Source organism: Lissotriton helveticus, chromosome 7, assembly GCF_964261635.1.
Source record: "Lissotriton helveticus chromosome 7, aLisHel1.1, whole genome shotgun sequence".
In the NCBI taxonomy this organism is placed as follows: Eukaryota; Metazoa; Chordata; class Amphibia; order Caudata; family Salamandridae; genus Lissotriton; species Lissotriton helveticus.
Window position 1 is genome coordinate 979,765,092 of NC_136068.1, and position 24,887 is coordinate 979,789,978.

Here is a 24,887-nt window from a genome sequence, read left to right on the forward strand (position 1 = left end):
CAACCGACTTGGCCCCAGCCCTACAGGCCTGTTGATCCTTGAACCTGCTCCTGCCTAATCCTGTCGACTCCTTCGAGCAGCAACCTTGAAAACCCCGGAGGACCTGCCTGCCTTGACCCTCTGAAAGACTGGGACTCCCATGAGCAGTGGTTCTGCTCCAACAGCCATACCCCTGGTGCCAGTCAGGAACCGCAACTCCATCACACTCTGCACCCGCCTAGCCCGGTGCGTGCTTGAGTGACCCAAGACCACGAGGACGTCCCCCCGGCGACTGGGACCTGAAGTTCAGTGCCCAAAGACCCTCCTCGACGAACCAGACGACGCCTGCAGCCTCACAACCAGGGACCCCTCCAACCGTGACCAGCTGAGGGTAAGATTTCCCGACGTCAAAAGACACCCCTGCACCCGGCGGCCCACAGTCCCCTGTGCCCAACTCCTGGGTGCCTTACTATCCTCCAAGACACAACTTACCTCTCGAAGTGCTGGTCGCTCCTGAAGAATCTCTGTCCCCGAGCCTGCAGCCTTTTTCCACTTTCCAAGATCTCCATTGATTAACATTGAGCGCCCAACAGCTCAAAAACACCCATCAACCAGCCGCCCGAGTGCCCCTGGCAGTGCAACCTTTGCCCTATTCTACTTTCGCATTTGCCCTGAGCAAGTGACCGGGAGCCCAGCTCCTACAGCCACGTGGCCTGCTAGCCAGCAGCCACCAACCGAAGGCCCCCTGCCTCTCATTGGATAACATTGGGCCGAACTACCTCTGCACCCTGCTGCCCCTGTGCCGCTGAGGGTGTACCAACTGTACCTACTTGACCCTGGGAGACCCCTGAGTCTATTCCCAGAACCTTAACTCTGGCAGTTGAGTACTTACCTAAAAGCCGATAACTCACTTTTCTTCCATAGGCTAACGTTGACTGGTTTCACTTGGATATTCTTCTAGGTGTGGAATTTTGGAACTTTAAAATATTTACCTAAAATCAGCCGAACAACTAATTCCTATTTACTCACCTGTTATCAGGAGAGACCTCAGTGCTGCATCTTTTAGCCCAGCACAAACCCTGCAAAGTAATCTTTACCGTACTTACCAGTAACCTGAATTTTCTTCCATAGGAAACCATTGACTGTTTTTCTGTGAAATTACTTCTAAGTGTCGATTTTTGCAAACTACAAATTCTTTAAAAATTGTACCAACTACCAAAACGTAATTACTTAACCTGTCTTAGATAGAAGTCCCAGTGCTGAACCTAGGAGTCCAGTACTGGATTACAAAAGTAATGTGAACATACTTTACCTGCAAGTTGAATTTCCTTCCATAGGATAACATTGGTAATTTCATCTGAAAAAGTTTGTCAACTTTTAAAATACACTAATATTCCTTAAAAATCACTACTGTAACCAAAACGCTTTTACTTAACTGTTTACAGCATATGTCCCGGGACTGTATCTAGGATCCAGTCCTGTGGTTAGAAAAGTAATCCAAAAAGTAATCTATTGCATTTATCTAGAAAAACCGATTGAGCTCAATGATAAATTGTTTGAAATTGTGTTGCCTATTGCAACCACTGTAGCTATTGTACTTACAAAGTCTATTACCTATTTGCAAAGTAATTACCTAAAGTCACTTATATTGAGAAAAGTATATTTTGATACCTGGTTGGTTCTAAAATAAAACAACTGTATCTTTTGATACATAACATTTGGCCTAGAGTTCAGTTCTTGAGTGTGAGACCATTTGCTGACTTGAGTGTGTACAACAAATGCTTTACACTGTCCTCTGATTCTGCCTTACTGCTCGACCAAGCTACCACTTTAGAGAGTAAGGTTATATCTAACTTTAGCCTCTGCCAAACCTCTGGGGACTCTGTTACTGTACCTTACTTTGGTCCAGTATATATAGAGCCACTTTCTTACATGCAGGCTATATCCACTATTTGAATCTCCTACAGTTGACCATATGCCTGTTGTGGGACTTGGAGGTTTTCTATCAGCGTGCTCAATTCTCACCTGGAGTCATCTCCATGCCTCCTGTTGAAAGGGGCAGTATAGCAAAGCACATTGCTCTGAGCCTTCTCTTATCCACAGAGAATCCTAGACATTCTGAATATGATTCCAATGTGCTGCGTGCAGCGTATATCCTGGTGGGTGACAGAGGAGAACCTTTCTCACGGGAAGTCCTCTGGTTTCTGTTCGGCTGTAGTCACTGTGGTGGCGGACTCATTCACCTGTGGGTGGGTCGGGCATCTGGAGGAACTGGAAATCAGAGGAGCCGAGATTCATTTCAATCTGCTTGAATGCAGGGCAATCTAGCTGTTGCTCAGAACTGTCATGCTGTCCCTTCACAGTCCGTGTGTCTAGATCGTGTCTGCCAGTTTGACCGTGATGATAGGCCAAGAAGCAGCGAGAAGGGGGGGGTTTTATGGTCTCACTGTCTCTCTGGAGTAGTGCTGAGACCCTGGGGTTGGGGACATCAGCGTGGGCTGTGACTGGTACCCAACTATCAGGCTAATTAGACATCACCGTGCCATATAGGAGTGGCAATGCTATCCATAGGGCCTTCAGGATGTCGTTTGCCTAGGATGAATCTTTTTGCTTCTCGAACCAAAGCCCATTGCCTGATGATCTGTGTCCTCCAGCATCTCTTTCAGTGAGTCCTGTTCTGAACATGGTGTGGGCTAAAATGTGTAATATTCTAAAGATAGCACTTTCCCTGACCCTGCACTGTTGTGTAGCGGGCACATTTAAGGGGAACATCGGAGCCTGATCAGCCCTCCTGTGTCCCCCAAGTCAGCGTCCTTAATTGAAGACATTAGTCACTTAAAAAAAAAAAAAGTTTCACAGACCGGTTTCCTCCAATTCAGATGATCATTTCCTAATGGGACTTGAATTTACTTATAACCTACCAGCAAATGGCATCTCCCGGTTTACACCCCTCACTTTTGCGGGAAAACTTAGAATAGTAAATGTGCCCATCTCTGCCAATTCCACCAGGTGGTGGAGGCAAAATGAAGAATATTTCAGTCCCCGCCACCTTGAAGATGGGCTGACCCCCTCTAAACAGGGCTAGGTTTATGCCCCCTCCCACAGGAGGGTGGCATAATTGAGGGTGTAGTCACCTTAGGTAAGGTCCCTGTTGGCCCTACCTGCTACTCCTAAAAACACCCCTACATTTTGTATTTAGGTGGCTCCCCCAGACCTGGAAGTTAGTTACCTGCAACCTAAGAAGAACCATGAAGACACTGTGCAGCGAAGCCTGAAGACAACTACTGCTTGGCCCCTGCCCTACCGGCCTGTCTCCAGCTTCAAAGACCCTGCAAGAAGACCCCTCCTGTCTTGTAGCCAGCGACTTCCAGAAACCCGAGCATTGTCTGAACTTTGAGAAAGACCAGAACTCCACAGGAAAGCGGTTCTGGCCCCAAGACTCCACCACTAGGATCTCTGGCACTGCGAGTCCTGACTACTGTGCACCAGACGCCTACGACCCCTGTGCAGGTGGTCCAGCGACCCAGAACAGGTTCCTTAGCGATCCTTAATTCAAGTCCAGCGTTGCCTGACTCCTCCAGGATGACACTGGCAGCCTGAACCCTGAGGCTCTCCCTGACACGACCGGCTCTGGTAGGAAGAATCTGACATCTAAAGGCACCCCAAGCCCCGGTGAGCTGAATTGATGGTGCCCCTATGACCCCCTACATATCTACTACCCTCTGCTGTCATTGGTCTTCCTCCTGCAACCTCCGTGTGATGTCTGCAGCCTTTTTATCCAACTGAGTTTTTCCATTGAAAATCATTGGGAGTCTGACTCTGAATTTGCACTCTGAACCCGACCACCCCTGTGCCACTGGTTGTGTATGTTTGGTGCTGCTTTGTGACCCTTCGCCCACCCCCCACCCCCCTGTTCTTGTTCTACCCCCGAAAGCTTGGCCCCTACAACCGATTTACCTATATGCAATCAGCAGGACTTCGAACACCCTCAGTCTCTATTGAAATGCATTGAGCCGAACTTCGATTTTGTTGTCTGCACCCTGCAGCCCTGTGCTGCTGGTGGTGAAGTTTTGGTTCTCACCCTACCCTTACCCCTTGTTGGCCTTTGGTCACGAAGACTAGAGCTGTAAGTTGCGTGCTTACCTCTATAACCATGTTTTTGTTTCACTCTATAGGATAAGATTGAACTGTTCAGAAATTGAGTGTTGACTTTTGAAAGTAAAAAGCATTTTTATTTAAAAACGTACTTCCCTCATTGCGAAGATCGTGGTCTTAAAATAAAACAAAGTTTATTTTTATAAAATTGGTGTGGATCTCCTTTTCTAGTCGTGTCAGTTATTGGTCATGTGTGTGCAGTAAATGTCTTATTCTCTGTGCAAGGCCTAAAGCTGCTTGACCACACTACCACTAATAGAGAATCTTGGGTTTGCATTGGACCCTGAACACTACTGGGGAATCTCTGGACTCTGTGCATGGTATAACAACCTAGTGGCATACCAAATACAGAGCCAGCTTCTTACAGTCAGTTTAAAAGAACTCAACTTCACAGTCAGGTTCTCCTGAAAGGCAAGGAGGAGGAGAGTCTCATCCGTATTGGAGACCACTTGATGCCCCAGGCCCCCACAAGTTTCTCCAGCTGTTCAAGATAGATATTAAAAAGTACGGAGCGAAGTGCAGAACCCTGAGGTACACAGCAAACAAATGATTTAAAGGAAGAGGTGAAAGGGGGAGGAAGACTGCCTGTGAATGATTCTAAACAAGACTTGGACCACCTAATCTATGATGCCTATTCCCTGAAGTCTGTCAAGTAGGATTTAGTTGGAAACTGTATAGAATGCTGGAGACAGATCAAGTAGCATTATAATAGGGTAATTAAAATCAAGGTTTTCCTTTAGGAATTCTGAAACTTCGAATAGAGCAGACTCCGAACTGTAACCCACGCAGAAGCCCTACTGGATGTCATGCAGCAGAAGGTTGGATTCAGGAAAGTGAGATAGCGGCCTATTCACACATTTCATCAAAAGTTTAGCTAGCATTGAGAAATATATCTAAAATTACTAAGTACCTGGGATCAGAAGCAGATATTTTAAGTCGAGGGATCAACATGGCTTGTTTCCAACATTTGGGGCCGATGGCCAAGTCCAGAGAGTCATTCAGAACTTTGTTTAAAACAGGGTCTACAAAGTGAGAGGCATATTTTAAAATGTAAGTAGGGCAGGGGTCTAAAGGGGAACATGATTTACATTTCTCAAATTCTGTCACCGATTCTTCTAAGGAAATGTTGCTACATTTTGTAAGTAAGGGATCGGGATGAGAAAGAGATACCACCTCCTGATTCTGCAGATTGCTTGGGGAATTGCTCATAAATAGTCTGAATTTTATTTAAAAAGAAATTTGAGGAATCTTCACAGCGCTCAATAGAGGGGAAAGCACATTCTTTGTTGCCTTAGGAAAGAGTTAACAATTTTAAGTAATCTTCAGTGTGTATTAGAGGCTTCAACAATGAAAGTAGCAAAGAAAGGTTTTTGGGCTTTCTGAATTGTGATAATTTTTCAGTACTGCCTGATAAGTTGCTGTGGCCTTCTCCTCATAGAAGTACCTCCATCTCCACTCTAGTTTTTTTGCTTAGAGATTTCTCCACCTTTAGTGCCTCTGAAAACCATAGCAAAACACACAAGATGATGGATGGAATGTTGCACAATCACCCCCAGTCACAGATCTGGGTTTAATCCATCGTTATTTTGCTCACCAAGCCACCCCAGTTCAGACATGGCCATATGCAAATCAGTCTTGACCCTGTGCCTCATGGTAACAGTCCAGCCCGAACTGCCAAGCCATGTCTTCCCTGGACCGGAATCAAGCATCCTAGGACCGGTTTCTGGCTATCAGCCGTCTTCACCCAGGATAGCTTGACTCCAGTGGCTTAGTGAGCACAGGACCCACGTACTGTTGGCTCTTAACCCAAACCACTCCTTACTCTGAGACATTCTGATTATTTCCCCAGTCAGTCGAATATCATCCAGGTTGCCACACAGACCATTCCAACAAGACCTTTCCCTGTTCAGTCAGAGTTCTGTCGTCCAGGCGTTTCTCAAGTGCAATTATGAGCTTTATAATTAGAAATCATGTTTAAAAGTTTCTCAATTCAGTCCAAATCCCATTCAAACTCATTAGATGTCACACTTGTATTTGCAAGAAGCCTTGTTCAAGATGAAATCATGGCACAATGCGATTATAGTACTATGTATTCAGCACAACATTTTGGCCAAGTGACTTAAGAGACTTGGGTGTTTAATACAGAAATAAAAACAGTTGCCGCCTTCAGTGTGAAATATTTTGAAAGTTCACTAGATAGTGTTCTCAGTAGATATAGCTCAACCAAAGAGATTAAACTGACATAGGTGCAAAAGTAAAATCTGAATTAACATTAGGCCTGTCACTTGGCTTGTATTTATTGGTCGCTGTTTCAGAACGACATGTATCTCTGTTCAAGTGTCAGCACATCAAAAAGGGGCTTATTCAACATTGATTTATGTATTCACTCCGCAATCATCCAGCCCAAAGCGACAAGCAGTCACTATGTTTATCAACCATAATAGTTTGCCTAAATAAATTTGCTATACATTGTGAAGCCCAAGATCCACTAGCTTGCTTCAGCCTTGGCACTGCACCATGCCCAATGAACAAGCATATGCAGTATTGCTTGCCCTACATAGTACTTGGGTCCTTGTGTAATTGTGGTTTAACTGTTGTATAATACACTCATAATGCAAACCAGACATCTTCAAACAAGTGACGCTATGCACAACTGGATGGCCCACGCCACAACAAGGACCATCACACACTAAACATCAAAGTTAAAGTAATGTAGGAAACTCACATATTCTTTGTTTGCCACTCCCATTTTCCTTTGGTCCATTCTTGCATAAAGAATATGCATGAATGGTTCAGAAGAATTAGGTCATTACATTGTTAGTGGTTGGTTGTCTGTTCGTGTTGCCTTTTGTGTTTTGTTTTTCTTAAATTTCCAGTGTGATTGTATTATCAGAACTGTAACTATTGTTGCATCACTACATTTAGAATAAAGGCTATATAAAGCTTTAAAGTATGCTGCCCTAACATTCTTTTCTAGTTACTATGCTGCCTTCTCCATTCAGGCCTCATATACAATCCGTGTGCCTTCACTAGTTAATGATCACTGTGATAAAATCTTGACAACTTTAGCTTTCTAATGCGGGAGCATAAAGTCCTGCTCTGTGAATAAAAGTAGAAATATGAGCGAGCTGCAGGCATAATTTCAGGTATGCACTGTTTGTGTTGCTTGGTGTATGTGCAGCCTAACCGCGCCAATGTAAAAACTTTTTTGTGCCAGGCTTGATCGATTAAGATATGAGTTATTAATCCAGCGTTTTTCTTTTACTTTGATCAGTTTGTTGCCTTCTAGAATTTTTTATAGGGACTTCAAAGAGAACCTTTACAAATAGGGGGAAGGGCTATAGCGTTCACAAAGATTACCATTTGATATTTGCGCTAAATCAACCTGAATATGATCTTTAATGTATATGATCTATCCACTCCATCATCCACACTGTGAAAGGTATGTTTTGTGTCTGTTTTACATGCCAGACACCCAATCTCTTTCTAAAACCCACTCTTTCCTGTAGCCAATGCTTCACAAGTAAAATCCAGCGTGAAGACACCCCCTGCGCCACCCTCTCGGAAATCAGAAAAGGACAAAACCAGCAGCGAAGACTCCAGCGAAGACTCAAGTGAAGATTCTGAACAGGAGAAAGGGAATCTCGCACAGGTAACTGGGCAAGGTGTTTTGAGGGGGTAATTCACTAAACGTGTGATTTGGGTATTCCTTTACCTTGTGGTTATGTGAGTTCATATATAACCACCAATGCTTCCCTATACTCAGTTATTTATTTTCACTTCCCTGCTGTGCCAGAAGCAGTAAAAGTAATTCATTTACTAGTTGAGCCCTCCTTTGAGGCATCAACATATTTTATTAATGAACATTATTTGTGAGATGATTCCAGGAGTTGTGGCAAGTGAAATCCTTGTAGGATTTAATTTTTGGTTACAGAGTAAGCCTTTATTGGCAGGACATAATTTGTAGGTGACACCATAATTGACCCTCCTGGCAAACCGGGCATGAAACATGTTGACAGCATCACATTTCCCACTTACTAGCTACGAAGGCCCATAGTGACCCCAAGATAGCACCTTATTTTTACTGTGTCAAGGGACCGTCACTTTAATAATTACAAAATATTTTCAGGTTCCCTTAAACTCTTTAACATTTTCTTTTTACCACCCTATACATTTTTCTGACCTCTCACATGCATGCATCTTACGGCATTTAAGGATCAAAAAAGATCTCCGACCGAGAGCCCCCAGGCCCATCGGGCATTGCAGCGCCGGCTTGACGAGGAGCGCCCTATGATGAAGCATGACACCCTATTGGGTGTGTGAGGTGGAGAAGTGTGGCTCACTGGTTAGAGCGGCAGACTCTGATGCAGAGGTCTGGCCCGGACCAGGGTTCAATTCCTGTCGCGGCAGGGTCTTTGGCTCAATGTCCTCGGACCTGATAATTCTCTCGCCTCGCTGCCTACTCTAATCATGGGTCCCACTCTGCAACTCTGGGCAATAGCTTGCTTAATCTCCACACCGGCCCTAACTCTAGGATGCCTGGCATCACCTTGGGGTGTCCAGGAGTGGGCACCTCACAGGAACAGGCCAGGACAGGTTCCTCAGCGGCACAGCGCGGGGACACATTGGCTAGTGTAACCAGGCGCTTTATAAGCTCAGTATTATTTATAAGCTCGGTATTATTTAGGACACCATGATCTCACCACTCGGGTCCCTTGTGTCTCATCAGACCAGTGATTCCATGGGGCTGAACAAACCCCATAAGAGGAACTACCCCATTGACTTGTTTACCATAATTCCACGGCATGTTGTTGGTCCTGTGCTCTGCTGTTTGAGGATTTAAGCTGTTGCCCGCGTACGAGGCCCACGTTTGCTGAAACCAGTCTGAAGTTGCTTATATTCCGGTCTAGACGGGACCTGGAAGTCCAAGCTGGACTGTTCTAGTGGAGAAAGATCAAGACTGATTTGCACATGGATGGTCTTTGGAGTGAAATAGTGGGGGGAAAATGGACTGGAATGCGTCCTCTAGCAATTTGCCAGCATTACATCTTTCTGCTTGGTCTTTTCCACTGCTCAACTCCATAAGTGTGATGGTTAAGACCAGATGCAAGTCCTTGCTCACTGTGACAGAGGACAAAGGCTATACCTCACTGGTGCTTGTGTTGCCATCTAGAGGGTTGGACTGTTCCTATTGGAGCAAGACCCTGACCATTGAGTGGTGCTGTGGGTAAAAAAAATGATAGACTGAAATGCAGCCCTTAGCAGTTGCCAGCAGCTATGATTTTCAGCATTCCTTCCATCTGTTTTTTGCAGTAGAGCCCCTTACTGTAGCAGGTGTACCCAGACATGAATTCCTTGGTCAATGTGACCCTGTCACCAGGCATGTCGCTCCCTTCTCCGCCACGCTGACCCCCTGTGTGCCCTGAAGACCGCCACTGCTGCTGCTACTCACTTGGTTTAGCTCGCCTGCATTCCGATCTGCTGCACTAACCCCTGTCTTATCTTTTTTTCCACTGTATTTTTTGGTGTCCCTGACCGTCTCCAGCACTGAAACCCTCCCCCTTGTCGCCCAGTGTCCCCATCTGCATTCTGTGACCCCCGCCCGCTCCCCCCTCTGTATCTCCCGCCGCTGCGTCTCCTGCTGCCCCGCCCCCCTGCTTCCCATTCGCCGCCCCGCCTCCCAGCTGCTCCTCCCTCCCTCAGCCCCACATATGGAGGCCGCGCGCCTAAGAAAAGCCAGTCTGCGTCCGTCCACGCCAGGACTGCGCCCAGCGCCAGGACCCCTGGCCCCCGCAAACACCACGACACCCGCCTCCGCTACGACTCCAACACCCTCCACGCACTCAACGCCGGACGACCACGCCCCTGCTGCCTGGCTGCCCCGAAGCGCGCCCAAGGACCCTTCTCCTGGCGCAACAGCAGCTTCACCAGCATCCGGCCCTCCAACCCGCCCACCGAAGAACTCAACTTCCTCAGATGCATCCTGCTTAACACCCACTCCGTCCCCAAACACGCCGTCGAACTCTGGGACCTACTCGACACCAACGCCCTATTCGTCGCCTTCCTGACGGAGACCTGGCTGACGCCCTCCTCTGCATCCGACATCGCCATAGCCATCCCGGAAGGCTATAAGATCACCCGCAAGGACCGCACCAACGGAGTAGGAGGAGGAATCGCCATCGTCCACGAAAACACCCTCAAAGTCTCAACCAACACTGACAACACCCTCCGCACCGCCGAACACCTGCACTTCCAGATCCACGCCGACCCCAACACCACCGTCAGAGGCACCCTAGTCTCCAGACCCCCCGGACTCCGACCGCAGTTGAGCAACTCTATCGTTGACTTCATCAGCACACTTGCCCTTGCCTCCACGGACTACATCGTCCTCAGGGACCTGAACTTCCACCTCGAGAACAACAACGACACCAACATCACCACCCTGATCGACAACCTTGGACTCTGACAACACGTCACAACACCCACCCACTCTGCCGGCCACACGCTTGACCCCATCTTCTCAGCAAGCGCCCACGTCTCCTTCAACCACACCACCTAACTCCACTGGACCGACCACCACTGCATCCACTTCACCTTTCGGAAACCCACCACACACCATCACACCCAACAGATGCCTAGCCGCAACTGGAGCAAAGTCACCATGGACCAGCTTACCTCCCATCTCGCCCAGAGCCCACCCGCGGACCCGCCTGCAGTGGATTGATGACTGCACCAATACCCTCGCCCCGCTCCAGAAACCCCCCCCAACACCCACACCAGCAAGAGAGCCAGCTGGTTCACCGGAGACCTCCAGGCCTCCAAGCGAACCTGCCGAAAACTCAAAAAGAACTGGACCCGCGAACAAACACCAGACAGCCACACAGCTCTCTAGAACGCCACTCCCAGACACCACCACCTCATCAGATCCGCCAAAAGGACCTCCTTCAAAGAAAGCCTAGACAACACACACAAAACAGCAAAGAGCTCTTCAGCATCGTGAAGGAACTCTCCTACCCCTGCTCCGACATCCCACCATCTCAAGACCTGTGCGACTCGCTGGCCACCTTCTTCCATCGCAAGATCGCAGACATCCACGACAGCTTCAACGCCGCCGCCACCCCAGCAACCGATGTGACCCCCGCTCCCACAACCACCACCCGCACCAACCACCTGCTGGCCTGGACCGACATCAACGACGACGACCCCATCAAGCTCATGAACACCGTCCACTCCGGTTCCCCGCAGCATCATCACACCCCACCTCCGGAAAACCATCAACATCTCCTTCGGGACAGCGACTTTCCCGGAGAGCTGGAAGCACTCTGAGGTCAACTCCTTACTCAAGAAACCCAAGGCAGACCCCAAGGACCTCAAGAACTTCCGACCCATCTCCCTGCTCCCGTACCCGGCGAAGGTCATCGAAAAGGCCATAAACAAACAGCTGACCAGCTTCCTTGAAGAAAACAACATCCTGGACCCGTCCCAGTCCGGGTTCTGCAGCAACCATAGCACCGAAACTGCCCTCATCACCGCCACCGACTACATCAGGACCCTGCTTGACAACGGGGAAACCGCGGCCCTCATCCTCCTGGACCTGTCCACTGCCTTGGACACGGTCTGCCACCGCACACTAAGAACACGCCTCCACGACGCCGGAATTCAAACGAAGGCCTTGGACTGGACCACCTCCATCCTCTCCGGCAGAACTCAGAGCGTCCGCCTCCCCCCTTCCGCTCCAAAACCACCAAGACCATCTGCGGCGTCCCCCAAGGCTCATCCTTCAGCCCAACACTGTTCAACGTCTACATGGCACCGCTTGCCTACGTAGCACAACGACACAACCCCAACATAATCTCCTACGCCGACGACACCCAGCTGATCCTCTCCCTCACCAAAGACCCCCACGCCACCAAAACCAACCTCCACGAAGGAATGCAGGCCATCTCCGACTGGATGAGAAACAGCCAACTGAAGCTGAACTCTGACAAGACGGAGGTCCTCATTCTCGGCTCCACTCCCTCTGCCTGGGACGACTCTTGGTAGCCGACTGCACTAGGAGCACCCCCTACACCCACCCACCACGCACGCAACCTGGGGGTCATCCTCGACTCCACCCTCTCCATGTCAAAGAAGGTCAACGCAGTCTCCTCCTCAACACCCTCCGCATGCTTTGCAGGATCTTCAAGTGGATCCCCACCGAAACTAGAAAGGAAGTGTTAGACCTGTCTGGCTTTTTGGCAATGTCCCTCCTAATTTTTATTTATTTTGTCCCCTTTTTGCCCCTCATACCCTTGGTAATCTTTTTTTTGTCTACTAACTTTTTAGGTGCTGACCAGGGGGATAGGTGTTCTTTCCTCCCTTGTAATCTTTTACCTCAGGCCCAGAGGCCTGTGTTGTCAGGAAACCTCATGTTGTCACAAAATGGAGGGCCCTAACTGTCACCAACTGCCACCCCATAGTCAGCCCCATAGGCTAACATTAGGACTTCCAGAACCTTCTGGACCCTACTGGACTCTGTGAGGCTAGGCTATAAAAGGGCAGGGGGCAGGAGGCCATTTTGTGTAGTCCAGTGTGAAAGGAGAGAGGCTGCAGTGTGCGGAGGAGGACGCGCTAGGAGAGGCTAGTTGGTTTCATTAACTGACAGCATCTTTCAGAGGACGTTCCCCCTTGTGCTGCTGACCGAACCCTACCATTGGCCTGAAACCGATCTGGTCCAGTCAAGTAACCAGGGACTTTGGACCTTTCCCCAGACGGCTGTGTCCCACCTTCACCCCTTCGTTCCCTCTTGGGGTTATTGACTAGCTCCCCGCCTTCCTGCCGAAGTTCTAGCCTACCCGGATTAGAAGAGCAGTGCCCGGTGTGGTTTTACAGCTTGTGAGGCCGAGGCGTCTCTGTCTGGAGGGCGCGAGGGGGCGTGAAGGAGAGCAGTCCGCGGAAGAGTGGCGCAGCTTGCTGTTCAAGCCGCGCGGCGGAATTGATGAGGAGACGCTGATCCCCTGCGCAGGAGCAGAAGCGTGTACCTCCCGGCGGAAGGGGGCGGTGTAGTCTGTGCCACTGGTTTCCCCGCATCTGCGCAGTAGAGCCCAGCATCCGAGAGACGCGAGGAATTCCCCAGGAGCAACGCGTCTCCGGTTGTCTTCAGCGGACCCGGTCTGGTCTGGTCAGGGCTGGGGCGGAGGAGCGTCCTGCATTCCCCGAGGAGCGGAAATCTAGCGCCACAGCCGATCTGCTGTCAGCTTGACCAGCGTCCGCCTCAGACGGTGAGAGGAAGGGCGAAGGGCCGCCGTCAGTGCTCCTCCCCACTCCGGCGCTGAGGTGAAGAGGTTGGCTGGTGTTTCTCTTCGGCGGAACTGGCTGTTAGCCCCGACCCCTGTGGACTGGGGCAGGACAAAAGACGTAAAGAAACAGTAAGGAGCTGTGGGGGTGAGGAGGAACAGAGCTGAGTCCTCTTTGATAACGTATTAAATCCCAAATCCCAGCGTCTAGCGTGATGCCCCTATACTCTGACGTCTTTAGCTTAAGCTGTGTCAGAATAGGTGAAGGGGGAAGGTAGTTTCCTATTCCCAACCTCATTGGAACAGGTCTAAGAGTAGCCATTACGCTAGAAAACAGAGAGGAACATAAATTACTGTCAGAAGAGCACTGACATTACTTGCTAAAGGGGAAACTCCCTCCAGAACTTCATGGCAGTTGTTGTGTAAAGGTAGTAAATTGGTAAAATTCCTGCATTCCACTCTGAAGGTGTATTCTAACGCTGTATTAAGGTGGAGATAAAGGGGAGGGAGTTCTTAATACTGTGATAGAGGTAAAGCCAGTGATTTGGCAGGTTAAAGCGATGTTATTGATTACTAATGCAAAGTGACACTGTTTAGTGTAACCCTAATGAGATAATTTCAATTCCAAACAGCGAGCACTTCTGAACTTATGACAGCTAAATGTTTTGAACTGTAATTTTTCCACAGCAAGAGGAGTGTATTTACTTCTCCACATCAAAGGTATAATTGTTATTTCTGAGAAGAACTAAGATGTGTCACACTGTATAATTTGAAACCAAAGAGTATATTATTTTTATAAAACAGCACGTATTTTCACATAATTTTGGTGTAGAGTTTTCCTTTTGAGTGTTATTGCGTGGAGTTACTTTTGGGTGGTCTGCAACCTTTACACTGTGCCTCTGTTATGTTAGTCTTGCCCTAGGCCAGGCTACCTAATTCCAACAGGAAGTCACCCAGGCCCTCGTCAGCAGTAGACTGGACTACGGCAACGCACCACCGAAACTAGAAAGACAGTCACCCAGGCCCTCGTCAGCAGTAGACTGGACTACGGCAACGCACCCTACGGAGGAGCCTCGGCCAAACTCCTGAAACTGCTCCAACCCATCCAGAACGCCTCCGCCCGCCTGATCCTAGACATCCCGCGCCACAACCACATCATATCCCACCTGAGACCTGCACTGGCTCCCCATCAACAAGAGGATAACGTTCAAGCTCCTCACCCACACGCACAAGGCACTCCACAACACCGGACCAGCGTACCTCAACAGCAGTCTCAGCCTCTACACCTCCAGCTCCGCTCCGCAGACCGCACCCTCGCCACCGCCCCCCTGCATCCGAAGAGTGACCGCCAGCGGCAGATCATTTTCTCATCTCGCCGCCAAGACATGGAACACACTCCCCATCCGCCTGCGGCAGACTGAAGACCGCCTAACCTTCAGGAGACTTCTCAAGACCTAGCTCTTCGAACAGTAGTGGCGTCCTCCCCGACCCCCTCCCCCCCCCCTCTTCCCCCCCAGCACCTTGAGACCCTCACGGGTATGTAGTGCGCTTTATAAATACCATGATTGATTGATTGATTGATTGATTGGGCTCAAACAGTACTTTACTGATGAGACCAAAGGTGGCCAAACCCTATCTGGGGGTGCTTGTTTTTGTTTCTAGAGGGGAAGGAGCTGGCCAGGAAATTTGGGCTGGACTGTTCCTGTTTAAAGAGGCCCAAGTCTGACTTGCAAATAGCAGTTCTGTCTAGAGTGGCCTAGTGTGTGAAAATCGATGATTTGAGGTCCAAACAATTAGCCATAGTCTGATTTTTTTTTTTTTTTTAACATTCCTTACATCACTTTGTTTGTTGCAGATGTGTTAATAAGTCAACAATAACACATGGAATTTCACTTTTCATGTCTATGGGCAGAATAAATGATCAACTAGAACAAAGACTTGCTTACTCCTAATTGTTCATGGCATTAACTGCTTTTACCGTTTATAGTTCTGGAACTAAGGTTCCTTTCCTCTAGGTTTATAGTCCCGCGAATTTGTACTGGCATAGCTAGAGATTTAATTTAAAGGTTAAAGCAACAACGTGGTGACTTTCGAAAGCCACCTTTTTAGAAGTTACCTTAAAACCCGATCTCTGCAACAAGTCCAGTTAAGTGTAACGATTAATTTGACACCTTGGAGTAATATCTGTGGTGGTCCCAAATGGAAGTAAGCACTGAACGCAATGGCCAATCAAACTCCATGTTGGCTAATGGGACCACCCGCCTTGTTAAAGTGAAAACTGCAATTTTGTGTTTGCACGGTGTAAGAAAATGGCTCGTATATACTGTTCCAAAGTAAGATACAGAATCCACAGTCCATAGAGGTTTGGCAGAGGCTAAAGTTAGATATAACCTTACTCTCCAAAGTGGTAGCTTGGTCGAGCAGTAAGTCAGTATCGGAGGACAGTGTAAAACATTTGTTGTACACACTTGTGTTATTTTAGAACCACAAGTAGTTATAAAAATACTTTCTCAGAATAAGATGTTGCAATTGAATACTTTCAATGAGCAATAGACTTTTAAATGCAATAGATACAGTTGTTGCAATATGCAACATAAACTTAACACAATAATAGCATTGATCTCAATGGGAGTTTTAAGTAAAGGGCAATATCAATTACTTTGCATAGGTTTTTCTTACTCAGGGCTGGATCCTAGATTCAGCCCTGGTGCATCTCCTGTAAACAGTTGAAAGATATTATTTTTGTTACACAAGCGATGTTTAAGGAATATTTGTATGTTTCAAAAATCAACGCTTAAAAGAATTTCTGTTATCCTATGGGAGAAAATCGGGTTATCGGAAAATCAGTTGTAATTTTACTTTTTAGGGTCAGAGCTGGGCACCAAGATCCAGAAGTGGGATATCTCCTGGTAACAGGTGAGTAATTTCGTTTTAGTTGATCTGATGATTTTTAAGGAATATTTCAAAGTTGCAAAACTTGACACTTGGAAGAATTTCCAAGTGAAAACTAGCCAATGTTACCCTATGGAGAAAATAAAGTTATCGGTCTTTGGGTAAGTACTGGACTGGCAGAGTTAAGGTTCTGGGGTAAGACTCGGGGGTCTCCCAGGGTCGGGTAGGTACAGTTGTTACACCCTCAGCGGCACAGGGTCACCGGGTGCAGAGTGAGTAGGCCCAATGTTAGCCTATGGCGGGCAGGGAGCCTTAGGTTGGTGGCTGCTAGCAGGGAGCTGAGCTCCTGGTCACTTACTCAGGCCAAGTGGGGAAGCAGAATAGGACAGATACTGCATTTCCAGTGGCACTCGGGCGGCTGGGTGCAGGGTGCTTTTGGGATGTCGGGCGCTCAATGTATTTCAATGGGAAAGCTGCAAGACAAACAAAGGCTGGAAGCTCGGGGATGGAGATTTTTCAGGTGCGACCACCACTTTGAGAGGTAAGTTGGGAAGCTGTAGGTTAGGTAGCCACCCAGGAGTTGGGCACAGGGGGCCGTGCAGCGCCGGGTGCAGGGGTGTCTTTTGGTGTCGGGAAATCTTACCCTCAGCTGTGCGCGGTTGGAGGGGTCCCTGGTTGTGAGGCTGCAGGTGTCATCAGGAGCATCAGAGGGTCCTTGGGTGCTGGATTCGTGGTCAGTCGCCGGAGGTACGTCCTCTTGGTCTTTCTTCACTCAGGCACTGGCCGGGCTCGGCGGGTGCAGAGTGTGCTGGATTCGCGGATCCTGACTGGCACCAGGGGTTGTTGCTGTTTGAGCAGAACCACTGCTCGTGAGAGTCCTAGTCTTTGGATGAGCAAGGCAGTCCGGTCCTCCAGGGTTTTCAGGGTTGCTGAACACAGGAGACGCCGGGATTTAGCAGGAGCAGGTTGGAGGGTCGAAAGGCCTGTAGGGCTGGGGCCAAGTCAGTTGGTGTTGTCCTCTTGTTAGCAGCTGCATCGTAGGTCGTCTTTCTTCTTGTATTTTCAGAATCTGAATCTGAGGAAGGAAGGCACAGGGTGCCCCTAAATACTAAATTATGGGGCGTTACAGGTAGGGGAAGGTCAGGGACCAATGGGTCCCTTCCCTGGGATTACTACACCCCCTATCCTGCCACTCTCCAGTGGAAGGGGGCAGGAGCCTGTCTCTGATTCGGTAGGGCTCCCCATCCTCAAGATGGCGAGAGCCCAGAGTTGTTTCACCTTGCCTCCCCCACCTGAGGGGTGGGGTTGGCAGAGGCTGGCCCACCCCCTTCCTCACTTAGGTTTTCCCGCCTGTCTTCCTGCCATAGCGGGGGTCAGAACCGATGGGGGCCAGTTGCTGAGTACAGCAAGTGGCCTGGAGAAACTCACGAAGGTGGCATACCTTTGAAGCTCCCCCAGCCCATCCTGGGGGCGGAGGTCTAGCACCTCGCCCCAGGATGTGCATTGTTGCAGGCCCACGAGAGCGGATGGCTCTCTACCCAGGGGTACAGCAACATGTCTGCTGGTTGGCAGTCTAGGCATCCTCTCAGTCAGGAAACGGGTTGTGGGTTAGTTTCATGGGGCAACTCTAAGTTGCCCTCTGTTGTGCATTGTACATTAAATCCCGCACTGGCATCCGTGTGGATTTAATGTGCTGAGAAGTTTGATACCAAGCTTCTCAGTCTTCAGTGGAGCCATCATGGTGCTATGGAGTTCATGATGACGACCTCCCAGCACCATATACTCTTAATGGCAGCACTACACTTAGTGTCCGGGAATGGACCTGGGTACTGTAGGGGTACAGGGCTCATGCACCTGTACCCACACCACTGGCATAGGGCACCCAGCTAGAGGGGTGACTGAGGTATTCCAGGGCAGTGTGTTGTGGGCTTGGCACACAGGCATGTGTGCCATGTCGACTTTGTTTTGTTCTGCACCAAGACACTCAGCCGGCAAAGGCTGTGTGTGTGTGTCAGGGTACAGGACCCCTAAGGGTGGCACAATAAGTGCTTCATCCCTTAGGGGCCTTCTCTGATCACAATGCCCTGGGTACCTAGGGTACCATTAACCAGGGGCTGACAGGTGGCCAGAGATGCCAATTGGGCTTAGGTTTCAAATCCATTTTAGGGAAAGAACACAGGCCCTGGGCACCTGATTGGCAGGAGCCCAGGGCACACTCAGACAAAGTACATCAGCAATTCAGCAAAAAGTGGGGGAATACCATGCAAGAAAGATGGCACTTTCTCACACAAGACATGTTAACCCCCAAACTAACAAGCTCTTATTTTAAATGTTAAGCACCCTGCCTGGTGGGCTATCGAACCCTTATCCTAGATGTGGCTTATTAATATTAGAAATGAAGGCTCGGACCTGACAAAAGGATTTATTTTGCCATGTTGAGTTGGCAGATTTAACGCTCTTGACTATGCTGTAGTTCACTAGTGACAGTTAACTTACCAGCGCTGGGTACCTAAAGACGTATGGGTAAGTTAACTAATTGTACATGTACTTTGAGAGTCAGAGCACATGCACTGGGGCCTGAACAGCAGGACCCTGTACACTGCAGTGTTGAAAACCCTGTTGCATTAGTTGACAAACTTGGGGGGGGCGCATAGAATAAGAGACCCTTTCCTACATGCACCAACACAGTTTCTGTTGGGGATTTATTCTACGAAACCTTGGGGATTTATTCTACGAAACCTTGTGATTCATTGTTTCATCAGAATTTGCAAATCGCAAGCCCTTTCTTAACATTCTCTTTTTCACAACCTTGCATAATTTACCCACTTTATAGCACATTAATGCCTTTAATAGAAGTAGACCACTATCCCTAAGGGCTCTTTGTACACCATGGAAGCACTAAGTAACAAAGCTATGGATGCCACTAGACTAACTGCTTGCCTCTGAGTGATGATCAGCAAGCAGTGCATGAAGTAGAGCAGGTCAAGCTTTTGGGGTTGATTCAGTTGTTACTCAAGTATGCATTACACCATTAAATGTATAGCCTGCTGGTCCTGTAATGGCACTTTGTTTTATCAGATGCTAGTCATGATTCAAGGTATAATACACTCATTGTCCACCAAATGATTCAGAAAATGATGCAATCACCTTACACTTTGAGCTTCATTGTCTACTATGTTCCACTCATTCATCAAAAATGATGTGCTTCCAAGCCCCACATGGACCTTTCAATTCATGGTATCCACTCCATTGATATCTTGTATTGACTAAATAGCAACGCGCACAGTGTTGAGATGGGAGAGCCAGGTCGTTTTTAAACTAGTGGCATTTTATAAGCTATTTGGAGGCAATCATTTGAGTCAAAAGGAGAGATTGGAATTTTCTATGAAAGCAATGGCCGTTCATTTGACACCTTTTCATTTTATTTAATTGATCTAGAGAAACTCCTCCGCACAGCCTCATGTTAAAGTGGCTCAGGCTAACTCCACCCTTTCAAGGATGACTCCCAAGCAGAGCAAGGGTGCAAGTGTTCCCCCTCCAACATTGTCGTCAAGCAAGGCTGGGCCACTAAAGCCCACACCATCAAAAGGTGAACCATCAAAGGGAACTGGAATTGCCAGGAAAACGGACAGCAGTAGCTCGTCATCTGAGAGTGAAGACGAAGACGTACCAACTAAAACAGCAACCTCCAAATCTGGTAAGCGATTTCTTTCTGTGAGCTGCAGATTGTGCTTATGCCGCGATTAACAGCCAATGAGTGTTTATAAACAGAAATTTGTCTTTAAACTCAAAATAATTACTATACTAACAGACTGCAAAATTGCTTGAATTCATTCATATGCATTGTGGCTGGACCCTGGGTTTCTAAAAAGAAAAAATGTAATGTTCCACATTGCCCAGTATATTTCCCAAAGGTAATTTCTGGAATGTTTTGGTCTTGGCTATATAGCGCATGCGCTGTCTCTTCGAGACCTGAATATAATTAGTGGGCTACAGCCAGCTCACAGCCTTAGCATTTGTTAGCTGCAGCTTCGCTCTCATGTCCTCCGTTCCAGTTTGCCATGGCATGCATCCGTCATGCCTCTTCATGTGTTAGGCCCCCCCTTAGAGCATGTACCATGGACTTGTGTCCATCCACTGCTCTCGTTTTTTGGAGCTATTTTTTTTTATTGTGCTTACGTACTCAATACAGGAGTGCTTGTGTTTTTTTCCCGCTCTTTTCCCCATTCTGTTCCTTCTTTTCTCTCACCCCTCCCCATCTATTTTTTCTGTACCTCTGCAAACCCTCCACCCTTTAATTGTGTTAAAGCATCCATAAGGTCGAAGCAGGAGAAGCTGCAATGTTTTGCTGGGAGAACGTGAGCTACAGCAAAATTGTACAGAATAGTATATAAAGCCCTTATCTGAAAAGATTTTAAAGTGAGTATTTGAAAACCAGGGCCCACTCCCCATGCACTCTGCGCAGTCTACAAGCAACTTTCAAACATATTGGTTTGGCTAAAAGACCAAAGGAGGAGGCAGCCTAAATCGGCCAATAGAGCCCATGGGATTATGGGCACGCAAATTAACCCTGAAAAGGCTTTTTAGGTCTCATGGCGTTTAACAGCGCGTAAGCGCTGTGTCCGCCAGGAGATCTATTGTCGCTGGGTCTGCTTCCCAGGAGACAGCACCTGGCCGCGCGCATTTGCTCTCCGAGGAGGCGGTTTGTGCTGGCCACGCGCTCGAGAACGCGCTCACTGTGGCCAGCTGCTGTCTCCTGGGAAGCGCCAACACCACACACGCATGCGCATACCCAGCGACACACACACACACGAGCGCCCATGCACGCACGCACCCACACATACAAAGAACCCCCCCCCCCCGTCGCATACACACGCATACACACACACACACACACACACACACACAAGTGCACCGAGCGCACCCCCCCCCCACTTACCGCCACTCCGGACTCCAGCCGCCACCGCGGGGCTCTCCCTCGGGCATGGGAGCCCCGCGTCTCCAGCACTGCTTCTCTCCGTGGCACTCCGTGGGCGCGTGCGCAGGCTTCCGAAGACAGAAGTCCCGCCCCACGGAAAGTTTCGGTTTCGCTCACGCCTTCATTTTGAATTGGAACACAAAACTCCGTGCATGAAACATCAGGCAGCAGTAGCATGTAGCTGTCCTGTGAAGAATGATGAGCTGGCACTTGTTGGCACTGAGGGAACCGGTCCCAGTGGGCAGTGCACGAAGCTGGCACTGCTGGGCACTCCACACTTGTCTGAAGTTCTTCCATGAGGGCAGTGTGGGGGGGGCGGGAGAAATTTCTGGTGGGAGGGCCTGGCACCCCCTAAGGTGTTTCAGGGCCCCCTGGCCTCAATCTTGCACTTTTCACAAGCGTCGGCTCAACACCCACATTTCAATGAAGCGGCTAGAGGCCGTCCAGATCGTGAAGGGCGCTACAGAAGGAAGTGCCAGGAAGGAGCTAGAGGAAAGTACCCGCGGGCACGCGCTGCTCCTATGCACAGACTCCCCTAGTGAAATTTCTCGAGTTCCTAGAGCGCTCGAAGCACACGCGCTGCATAGAAGCGCTCTCTTCCTGGTGACTGCACTTTAAGAGCCTGCAGAGCACAGGCGGGAGTGCTGCGGAGAACCCGCACTTTAGGGAGTTTCTTGGCAGGGGCTGCCACTGGGAGGCTCCAGCCTCCGAGTCTTTTTAGGCCTGGCGGTGGGGGGGCCTCTCCCTCCATCCCTCCCCCGCACATAAGCCTCCCCCGGGTCCGGCCCCGCCAGTGCACAGCCAGGGCCACGGTGTGCCGGGCCGGCTCCAAGCTGAGGGCGGACTTGGGCTGAGGACAGACGGACGCGGCTCTGGGACGGACGGAACCCCCCGGACTTTCACTTTTATCACCATCACTGATTCTTACTAGTGCCTGACCCCAGCGGGTGACATGGTAGGTCCGACTCCGTCCTGTCTTTACTATTTTATTTTATGTATTTATTTATAAAGTTTTATATAGCGCGAACTTGACCCAAGAGGGTTTCTGAGCTCTTTACATTTAGGATCTAGTTTAATTAATGGTGGTATCGCAGATCTGAAGGAGGCGCTTTTGATGGTAATAATGCATGGCACAGCTGCGAGGGGTGCAAGAGGGTCGGTATGTATGGGGGAAACCGCGGCAGCGGGATAGCGCCCAGAGGCGACTTGGATATGTATCTCCTAAAATACAGAAAGCAAAGTCATAACGTAAATTACACAATGTAGAGGGATCTGATCATAAAATATAACGTAATAGTAAACGTAATGTCACGTGTGTGACGTAACAAAATGTCACACAATGTTAGATAAACAAAAACTTCAACTGATAACATAATACATGAAACCTCCAACACAAAGGAACAAAATAAAAGGCGATTTAACATAGTAAAAAAGCGCCAAAATTAACATTTTCCAACAACTCATAATTTAACAAGACGTGAGGCTTTTTTCCAGCAGGCGGGAAACTTTAAATGGGGAAACTGCGCGCTATCCTTGAGTGTGTTCTTTTTGTAATCAAGGCGCTATACAAAGGCTCACGGAAAACTGTTCTGAAAGGTCCACACCCCGTGTCATCTTGGGCTGAAGAGATTCCGTGCAGGGTTTCTGGTGCCGGTAACATGTGTGGCAGACAGTGACTGCATGCAACAGGGCCGTGGAATGCTGGGTCACAAGTCCCGGCGCCCCCCACACAAGTCCTTTAACTTGGCCAATCGGCTAATGAGCCAATTTGCCAACCTGCCTAGACAGCCTCAAAGCGCTTTCTGTCTGAACCGCCTCTTCTGTGCACTTCTTGAGGAGGGGGGGTGATAAGGATGCTTTCTAGATAAATGTGAGCTTGATGAAGTGAGCGCCTGTGTTTTCTCATCATCAATGTCTCCCAATGAACTGTTTATTAGATTTTCAAGTGTAATGTGGTATAGCGCTGCAATGCCTTGTGTCTAGTGAGCGCTATATAGCACAAAAGAATACATAAAGAGGGGTTTAAGCAGCAGCGAGGACGGTTCTTCTGGGAAAGGGGTGTTTTAGACAGGCCCCCCACCCCCCCCTGCCTTCACTCTGGTGTTTTGGGGTGCCCTGTCGTTTTTGATGCCCCTGAGCATGTTCTAGGACCCCTTCATTTGCCTTCCTGTTTGGGGCGGTGCCCGCCCTGACCACAGTGTACTTTGCAGAGATGCACAAGTTGGACTGAGGAATGCTGCGGCTGGAGGAGAGGGGGTCGGGTCAGCCTGTCAGGCTGGTGAGGGGGAGCGGGGGGAGGGGGTGTCAGTCTGAGGCAGGGCACAGGCTGTCCCATAGGGTGAATGTTTGAGAGCATCCCTCCCCCGCCAGGCTCATGGAAGGGGAGCGTGCCCCCCCCCTCCCAACCCACACAGGGCGCGCGCGTCACACAGGATGACCGAATTATACAGGATGAATTTATTTATTTAGCTATTTATGGGTGTTTATATAGCGCATACTTTACCGAGAGGTGTCAGGGCGCTTTGCAATAGATTGAAGTAAATTACATAAGGACAAATAGTAACTCGGACGTAGGTGTCAGTACTTCTATGTACAGCAGTTACTCGCGGTCTGAGTTACAGATTGACAAGTTAGGCATTCACTCAAGTTTACAGATTAAGAAAAGGTGGCGTGATTGAGGTTACACAAATACATGATGCATCATTACAAATAGGTCCGTCGATATTATGCTGGGTGCCCACGTTTTACAGGGCGAATTGATGATAAAGAGGAAACCAAGGTTTTCAAAAACTATTGCCCTTGTAGTCAGCCCCGTGCCTGAGGTGCATCATCAGAGCTGTGTGAATAATAACTGTGTCAGCCCCGAGCGTGAGGTGCATCATCCACATTGCTCAGGTCACACAAATTCCTGCACTCTCTACCACACTGCTTTCAAGAACACCATACTCTTGCACACACTATCACTGCTCACCAATTCAAAGTTTGCTAAATATTTTATGCAACGCATTGTCATACACAATGCCAATAACTCAAACTTTAATGCTACGAGACCTATTGCATTGTAAATGCTTGTTCTACAATGCTTTTATGAACTAATAAGAACTTCAGCTGAAATTAAGTGAAACCGAGTTTGTCAATATTGCAGTTGTTTGCCTGGAGAAACACAAATTTTATGTAAAGACAAACAATAGAATGCGTTTTATTAACACAATGGCTACATTTAAAACATCTGCCAAGCATTTGAAACTGGATAGTTTGGTTTTAAATGGGTGTACCTGCAATAGGATACATGTGTCCTAGGCCATAAAAGCCCTTTTTCACTTTTCCCTCACAGCTATTGATGATAGAATGTGCACTTCTTCACAATAATTCTCCTACTTCCTCATGGCACTCCTGCCCCTCCCTCTTCACTGCACTGCTGCTCCCCTTACCGCCACATGCTGCTGCTCCCCTTCATCGCCTCGCACACAACCCCATTCCAGTCTACCCTACTCCACCCCACTTCAGTCTGTTCTAGTCTACACCACCCAACCTACCCCACTCAAAACTACCCAACTCCAGTCCACCCTCCTCTATCCCAGTACAATATACTGCACTGCAATTTACCC

The 24,887-nt window shown here is 48.7% G+C and overlaps 1 protein-coding gene across 6 annotated transcripts in view; it reads left to right on the plus strand.

Moving 5' to 3' along the window:
- The window catches only part of TCOF1 (treacle ribosome biogenesis factor 1), a 402,392-nt gene that overhangs the window by 262,501 nt on the left and 115,004 nt on the right, over positions 1–24,887 (plus strand). For all 6 annotated transcript variants that reach the window (XM_078653593.1, XM_078653591.1, XM_078653592.1 and 3 more), the window contains 2 exons: positions 7,644–7,786; positions 19,740–19,998. In XM_078653593.1, the coding sequence (XP_078509719.1) occupies positions 7,644–7,786; positions 19,740–19,998 (402 nt within the window). The remainder of the gene's footprint in view (positions 1–7,643; positions 7,787–19,739; positions 19,999–24,887) is intronic.